Source organism: Guillardia theta (assembly GCF_000315625.1).
Source record: "Guillardia theta CCMP2712 unplaced genomic scaffold GUITHscaffold_367, whole genome shotgun sequence".
Taxonomy (NCBI): Eukaryota; class Cryptophyceae; order Pyrenomonadales; family Geminigeraceae; genus Guillardia; species Guillardia theta.
Genome location: NW_005434313.1, coordinates 5,934 through 14,244, shown reverse-complemented (window position 1 = coordinate 14,244; position 8,311 = coordinate 5,934). Strand labels below are relative to the sequence as shown.

The 8,311-nt window shown below is 56.1% G+C and overlaps 3 protein-coding genes across 3 annotated transcripts; 1 reads left to right on the top strand and 2 right to left on the bottom strand.

Annotated features, from left to right (window-relative positions):
* Nucleotides 1-229: 229 nt before the first annotated feature.
* Nucleotides 230-742, top strand: GUITHDRAFT_53028 (hypothetical protein; the record flags this gene model as incomplete). The annotated part of the gene is made up of 1 exon (XM_005818157.1): nucleotides 230-742. A coding segment is annotated over one exon (513 nt), but the record flags the coding sequence as incomplete, so codon positions are not given.
* An 18-nt stretch (nucleotides 743-760) lies between these two features.
* On the bottom strand, nucleotides 761-1,726 carry GUITHDRAFT_83306 (hypothetical protein; the record flags this gene model as incomplete). The annotated part of the gene is made up of 1 exon (XM_005818156.1): nucleotides 761-1,726. The coding sequence occupies one exon, from the start codon at nucleotides 1,724-1,726 to the stop codon at nucleotides 761-763; it is 966 nt and encodes a 321-aa protein (XP_005818213.1).
* A 5,978-nt stretch (nucleotides 1,727-7,704) lies between these two features.
* GUITHDRAFT_43593 (hypothetical protein) lies at nucleotides 7,705-8,070 on the bottom strand (the record flags this gene model as incomplete). The annotated part of the gene is made up of 1 exon (XM_005818155.1): nucleotides 7,705-8,070. A coding segment is annotated over one exon (366 nt), but the record flags the coding sequence as incomplete, so codon positions are not given.
* Between the last annotated feature and the right edge of the window lie 241 nt (nucleotides 8,071-8,311).

The window sequence follows — 8,311 nt, the reverse complement described above, 5'->3', positions numbered from 1 at the left end:
TCGCCTCATGCGCGCATGTCCTGCCGTGCTCGTCCTTCTCCCTCAGCAGCGTCCTCCCCGCATGTCTCTACAGCATACCGCACTACCTCCAAGTGCCCTCCCGCACTCGCCGCATTAGGGCATGTCCTGCCGTACTGGTCCTTCTCCCTCAGCAGCTCCTCCCCGCATGTCTCTGCGACATACCGCACTACCTCCAAGTGCCCTCCCGCACTCGCCGCATGAGGGCATGTCCAGCCGTCATTGTCCTTCTCCCTCAGCAGCTCCTCCCCGCATGTCTCTGCAACATACCGCACTACCTCCAAGTGCCCTCCCGCACTCGCCGCATGAGGGCATGTCCAGCCGTCATTGGCCTTCTCCCTCAGCAGCTCCTCCCCGCATGTCTCTACAGCATACCGCACTACCTCCAAGTGCCCTCCCGTACTCGCCTCATGCGCGCACGTCCAGCCGTCATTGGCCTTCTCCCTCAGCAGCTCCTCCCCGCATGTCTCTACAGCATACCGCACTACCTCCAAGTGACCTCCCTCACTCGCCTAGTGCGCGCATGTCCTGCCGTCATTGGACTTCTCCCTCAGCAGCTCCTCCCCGCATGTCTCTACAGCATACCGCACTACCTCCAAGTGCCCTCCCGCACTCGCATAGTGTGCGCATGTCCAGCCGTCATTGGCCTTCGCTCTCAGCAGCTCCTCCCCGCATGTCTCTGCAACATACCGCAGCACCTCCAAGTGCCCTCTCTGACTGCCCAGTGCGCGCATGCTTGCCGTCATTGTCCTTCTCCCTCAGCAGCTCCTCCCCGCATGTCTCTACAGCATACCGCAGCACCTCCAAGTGCCCTCTCTGACTCGCATAGTGCGCGCATGTCTTGCCGTACTCGTCCTTCTCCCTCAGCAGCTCCTCCCCGCATGTTTTTTGCAGCATACCACAGCACCTCCAAGTGCCCTCCCATGCACGCCAAGTGCGCGCATGTCCTGCCGTGCTTGTCCTTCTCCCTCAGCAGCTCCTCCCCGCATGTCTCTACAGCATACCACAACACCTCCAAGTGCCCTCCCTCACTCGCCAAGTGTGCGCATGTCGCGTAATCATTGTCCTTCTCCCTCAGCAGCTCCTCCCCGCATATTTTTGCAACATACCGCACTACCACCAAGTGCCCTCTGAGACTCGCATAGTGCGCGCATGTGTAGCCGTCATTGGCCTTCTCCCTCAGCAGCTCCTCCCCGCATGTCTCTACAACATACCGCACTACCTCCAAGTGTCCTCTGAGACTCGCCAAGTGCGCGCATGTCCTGCCGCCATTGTCTTTCTCCCTCAGCAGCTCCTCCCCGCATGTCTCTACAGCATACCGCAGCACTTCCAAGTGCCCACCTGCACTCGCATAGTGCGCGCATGTCTTGCCGTCATTGCTCCTCTCCATCATCAAGGTCCTCAGAGTCTCTTTCCCGCATTCTTCCTCTACCGTCTTCAGCACCTCCACATGCCCATACTCCCCCGCCCAGTGCATCATCGTCTTCCCTTCATCGTCCTTCGCTCCTACCTCTGCACCTGCCTGTATCAGCTCCCTCACGCTCCCCGCCCTCCCCAGCATCCCCGCTACATGCAGCCCTGTCCTCCCGTCCTCCATCCACTCGTCCATGTCGCATTCGCCCGATTTCAGCAGCCCGATCAGCTCCCCCTGTCCTCGTACCACCGCCGTCACTGTCGGCGGCTCCCCGTGCTGGCCCGACCTTGACATCGACAAGCCGTACATCCCGCACAGCCTCTTGCTCTGCTCTCGTCTGCCGTCATCGCCTGCTGGAGTCCGCGAGCTGATCTTGTACATCAGACCCGCCATCGTCTTCCAGTACACTGACTGCATCGGCTCGCGTGCAATGGCTTGACATTTAAGGTCTCCCTGGGTGTCTTCGATCCAGTGCCTGAGCTTGTTGATCGCCATGTCCTTCACTCGGTTCGACAGCTCGATCGCCTCCTTGTAGTTTGACTCGTCGTTGTACCAGCCCGACTCCCTCGCCCTGCTCGCCTCCACCAGCCCCCAGCTCTCCTCCACGATCGATCGGACAAGATTCTGATGGTGCTTGTAGAAAGAGTCAAGTGTTGCTGTCCTGAGCCGCTCCTGGATCCTCCCCTCCCACCCCCTCACGTCTCGCTCTACCTCCCTCGCCAGGTTCTCCATCAGCCCTACATACAGCTGCTTCCTCTTCCCCACAAAGTCCTCGATCGTCAAGCTCATCGTGTTCGCGTTGATCTTCAGCTCCAGCACCTTCACCCGCCTCCCCTCTACCTCCCTGTACCGCGGCGTCTTCACCACCTCCAGGTACGACAGCGGCGGATACAGCATCTCCCCCTCCCCCGGATACTGAGACACAAACGTCAAGCTCGCCCCCCGGTCGATCGCCCCGCAGCTGATCTCGAACACGATCGACTCTCCCTCCTCCCCGGCGTACTGCATCGCCTTCCTGACGTCTGTCGTCGTGCTCAGCAGCCCGTACTCGACTCCTCCGGACACCCCGAGCTTGTCCTCGTTGAGGAAGCTCTCCGGCAGCCTCATCCCCTTCAGCCCCCTCCACACAACCCGCAGCCCCTCCGGCAGAGGCGTGTGACGAGACAGCTTGACGATGCCGCTGACGATGCAGTGGATGGTCGTCGTGTACTTGTTGGGGAGCTTGCTGGAGTCTCGGAGGTCGTCGTTGGGAGCTCGAAGAACAGAGTTGTACTTGAAGTACATCGGCCCTGTCATAGCAAGCCTCTTGTCAGCCATCTCACGCTCTCTTGCTCCTCTCTCCTCCCCCATGCTCCTTCTCCCTCTCTCGCTATCTCTCTCTCTTACCTGTGTAGAGCTGCAGCGCGATCAGCTCCGCCTCCTGTAGCCCCGCCTTCATCGCCGTGTCCAGCCCCTTCAGCTCCTCCATCCCTCGGATCACCCGCTTCCCGACCGACAGGCTCTGCCTCCTCTGCGGGTCTGTGACGTTGAGCCACTCCTCCTTGGCTGTCGTCCTGATCCCGTAGTTGCTCGTCGTGAACGCTTCCTCCGCGTCCTCGCCCTCGCAGTGCTCCTCCTCTATCGCCTTCATCAGCTCCGTCTGAGGTAGCCCGATCCGCTCCATCAGCCCCCCGTAGTACTCCTCGATCTTCCCGTACACGGCCTCGCGTACCTCCCCGCTGCCTGTACCGTCCGACTCATTCACCGCAAACTTGCTGTTGTGCGACGTCGGACCGTCTCCTCCCGCCCGCCCTCCTGCCTCCGCCGGCCTCCTCAGCGCCTCCTCGAGCCTCCTCCCTATCGCCGTCTGCCATAGAGCCGATAGAGCGCTCTCCGTCATCCCCTGTAGCCCCGCAAGAGGACTCGCCGCGCTCCCGCCGGGGATGCACTCCGCCATGACTCGGAGGATGTTGAGGTCGCCGAGGCTGCTGGCCTTGCGCTCGAGCTCCCACTCTCTTGCGACTCTGACCTCGTAGTCATCGTACGAGAGCTTGTCAGGGCTGATGGCCGACGCGTCGACGCCGAGAGCCATGCGGAGGTTGTTGAGAATCGTTTTGTAATCCTTTGAGTCTCGAGGGGTCTGAAAGAGCTTCTTGAGGTCAGAGCTGATGTCGTCGAGGATAGTCCAGCTGGTCGTCTGCTGGGCACTAGCTGGTGGATGAGCCGTGGGATTTCTGATTTGAGCGAGAGCGGAGGAGTGGGCGAGCAGCACTTCATTCTTGACTCTCAAGGTCAAGAGCTCACGCTCCAGCTCTAGAATCTCTGTCTGTACATCCTTCCCCATGCCGTACCAGTCTAGCAGGAGGGGACAAGGCCCAACAGATCTCAACGCCTGTCACAAGCGTCATGTCATCGAGAGTTGCTTAGAGGGGTGATACGATCTTGTTGTCTTACACATAAACCTAAGGCTTGTCATCTACACACAGCACAAGTTCTTCCCTCGTGGCATTCTTAATTATCTCTTCTCTTCACTTCCTTTTGTTGGAAGAGAAAGAGGGGAGAATGGCAGTATGAGAAAAGGAAAAGCGCAAAACGTTTCTAGCTTCCCTCTACTTGCAAACAAGAATGCCAAAAAACCTTCCATCAGCCGTTTCTTTTCCCTCCTCTCTTCTCCTTTCTTCTGTCTGTTGTCACGTCTCTTTCTCTCTGCAGCAGCTACAAGACATCTCTCACACTCTAGCGACATGACAAGCTTGTCCTCACCCTCCCTCAAGCTCCTTCCATCCTCTCTCCCTCTCTCCTCCCGCTCTTCAATCGCTTCCATTGTTATAAGCACATTCACGACCACCCCTTCCTGTGATATGACCCTACCCTACCCTATAGAATACCATGGTTTCCTGAATTTAATAGGGGTGGGCAGTACCAGCCTACCCTACCTCTCTACAGAGTTAACATCCTCACATCCCACCACTTGAGAATCAGCGGGTTTGAGGTACCCCACCCACCCTTCTAAAAAGTCTACATGGATACCCACCCTTCTTCTTAACCAAGAGGGGGTGGGGGTGTACCATCTCACGAGACCACCCCCTGTACTGAAAGCATACGTACACCCACCCTACCTCCAGTCTGAGAAGCATTTTAGGAAGGGAGGGCACACCACCCGTACTTTCCTCAGCCTACTACCCCACCCCTGATCAGAAGTCAACCTGTTTTTGGGAAATGAAGGATTGAGTACCCCGTCTGATCTCATCAGTACAACGGGTAGGGGTACCCGAGGGGATTACACGGGTACAGGTAGGGTACCCTACCGTCTCTACTCCACTGTTATTATGGATAAAGTACCGGTATCAGACTCTGACTTAGGTCGGACCGACGGTAGGGGTAGACAATCATCGCACTACGGTCAGTTACTTTTGTCCGTTAGACTGGTCTTTACTCAAAGTTTTTAGACATCAGAAACGCTCTTACTTAATTAGTTATTCAAGTGAGTCACCGTACTACGGTACTTTGAGTAAAGAGTCACAGTACCGGCTAGCCCGTATCGGGCCCGGCTCCGCCTGAACGGTGAAGTTTCCAGTACCGGCGCCCGGCCCGGCCCGGCTCCTGCCGCCCGGCCGCCCGGCCCGGCCCGGGCCCTCCGAATACCTCCCGGGGCCGGGCCCGGGGTCCGCCTGAACAGTAGTCACCAGTTACCATAGTACGGTACGGTAACCAGTGCCGGGCCCATGCCGCTGTCTGTGTGCAGTGCCCGGCCGCCGGGATTCACCGGCCCGGAGTCGAGCCCCGGGCGGCGGCCGGGCGGGCGACTGACAGTGAGTCTCAAGGGGATTTGAAGGATCGCATGCCAGTGCAGTGCCGGCCGTGCCAGTCAAACTATTAGCGCACTCCAACACTGTCACTCTCGTGTACCAACTTTACACCAAGAATACGATATTGCACATTCGAGTGAAAGAAGCTCTGTGAAGAGAATCGCCGTGACAGTGAATTGAACCAGAGACAGAGAACACACTCAACGACAACGGTAAGTCAGAGCCTGGTGAACACGTCGACGTACAAGATGGCCGTACAGTAGTGCTCCGATCAACACTGACAGTATTACTCGTAGATGAACCGCACGGTGCAAAACTTCCAGGACGCAATGGCGCGTTCAGCTCACGGTACGAGCCTCGGAGCAGATGATGAGGTACAGATGCAGTCCGAGAAGGAACGAGGGGCTGTGTTCCCCGGAAACGCAAACAGTCAGATCAGATCACACAAGAGCAGTATGTTGTGATGATGCAAGTGCGATCATGAGTGAGAGAGACAGATCACCTGGTGTTCGATTTGCGGGAAGAAGAAGTCGCTGAGAGTAAAGCCCTCAAACCCAATGAGATGCGAATGAGATGGAAAGCGAAGATGTTGAGATCTGATTGAGAGGAAGCAGAGTGAGTCAGCGACAGTCTCCTGATGCTGGTCTCTTGAGAGGAAGCAGAGTGAGTCAGCGACAGTCTCCTCATGCTGGTCTCTTGAGAGGAAGCAGAAGGCGGCGCTGCTCGTGGCCGTGGCGCTGGGGTGTGTGAGGGGGGAGGAGTGAAACGAACTCTGATCGATCAAACATTCAAGATCCGGAGTTACACACTGTGTGAGCGAGTGCTCAGTGACCCGAGGAGCAGTAATGAGATCAGAGCCGGGAGCAGCTGAGATCCTCTGATCAGCACACGATGACTCTTGGGACAGACGATGCTCGGCACGAACCAACTTGTCTCTTCGTCTCGGGTCGACGCGCGGCGTCAGGTGACCGATGGCAGCGTCTCACGCGGGAGAGTGGAAGAAGGTGTTGCCAAGACAAACAAGAGTCCGAGCAAAGTGACTCTAGAGCAAGATGGAAGAAGGTGTTGCCAAGACAAACAAGAGTCCGATCAAAGTGACTCTAGAGCAAGATGGAAGAAGGTGTTGCCAAGACAAACAAGAGTCCGAGCAAAGTGACTCTAGAGCAAGATGGCGTGATGGGTGCGAGGGAGAGATGCATGGGAGGAGAGAAAGGAAAGCAAGTGATCATTCAATTTATTGACTGAGCAAGAAGGACAAACCGGAGCAAACAAAGGAGGGGGAGGATAGAGCCAACAAACCCGCCTCAATAAAATACTAGGAAACGAAGGAGGCAGCGAAAACCGGCATTCAGGAGGAAGAGGTTGGAGACCTTGTCTTGTCCAAGGGGAGGATGGATGAAGACATCGGGGGGGTTGGAATCGCGTCCATGAGAGAGGAACGAGAGTGACTCAGTCGTCATGCTTCTGATGGTGGTCTTTGATAGCCACGTCAGCGGTCAGCACAAGACCAGATCCATTCCTCAGCACCACCCCCTCACCCACCACAGGGCCGAAGCCACCCCTCCACCATAGTCCATACACGCCAACTCTCATTAAGGGGTACCCCGGTCTCACTCGATCCCTTGCCAGAGAAGATCTCGCGAGACATCCTAGTAGCCTATGACCTGTCTACACACCCGGGTGCTACCTAGCCTAACAGTCTGACCTGACTACGGGTACTCCTGAGCTCGGTCCTCGGCGTTGAGCCAAGTAGGTTGGCGAGTGTCTGCCGGTACACTCGGAGGACTGTTTACGAAGCGGCGGCTCTTGCACACAGTCGCTCGGAGCTTGCGGAGTTGTGTGACACTGGAATGAGTTGCAAAGTCTCAAAGACTTTGAAATTCTCGGGTCTGATTTCAAAATCAGACTCGAGACTTCCGTGCGTCACACAACGTCGGTCCACTTGCAACAAGCTTGATTTCGATCCGTCATGACCCAGGAGTCTCAAGCCTCGTATACATGCCAACCATGTTGATCTCATGTCTGGTCAGTCATGATGTTTTCTGCAGTTTCTGTTTGTTGGTGTTTTTTTCGTTTCTGCTGCAAACTCGTGCAATCCCATCAAGTCTCGTTACACACATTCGGATGACTCTTCTCTTCAATCAGGCTCTCTCTCTAGCCGCAAGTTGTTTCAAGTCAGCCCTATCACTAGTATCCCAGCCACAATCTGTTTGATCGATCTTCGGATGCACTCTAGGAACAACAAGCCTCTCCCCAGCCAGATTGGTCGGTCGGATATCAGCTACACTGCGGACCGGACATGAAGTTGCCGGAAAACACTGGGAGGTACTAGTCGATTCCGAGTCTGACTGTTATTTCAAGTCTCTTGATCGTCAGCTTTGAGTAGGATCAAATCAGCAACTCCCAGGAGACTGCGATCGAGGGACGTGTTGATGTCACAGAGCTACTGGTGGCTAGCCTTACACATGAGAGACTGCCGGAGCTACTTGTGGATCGGTGAGCAAGCTCACTTGTGCATCGGTGAGCAAGCTCACTTGTGCATCGGTGAGCAAGCTCACTTGTGCATCGGTGAGCAAGCTCACTTGTGCATCGGTGAGCAAGCTCACTTGTGCATCGGTGAGCAAGCTCACTTGTGCATCGGTGAGCAAGCTCACTTGTGCATCGGTGAGCAAGCTCACTTGTGCATCGGTGAGCAAGCTCACTTGTGCATCGGTGAGCAAGCTCACTTGTGCATCGGTGAGCAAGCTCACTTGTGCATCGGTGAGCAAGCTCACTTGTGCATCGGTGAGCAAGCTCACTTGTGCATCGGTGAGCAAGCTCACTTGTGCATCGGTGAGCAAGCTCACTTGTGCATCGGTGAGCAAGATAAGACTGCACAACCTCTTCAAATGCCTTGAAACGGATGTTCCACCCTCGCGACAGCAATCTCTGGTTACAAGATCTTTACGGTTCAAGTATCATCTTTTAGATATCAAAAGCCCGGCGGGCAAGCTTGTCTCTCCTTGTTCAAGTTCCTCTCTTATCTTCTCCTCTATCACTACTTCCTCCCCTACATCACCCCCTACTCTGACGCTTCTCCCATGACCCCCCA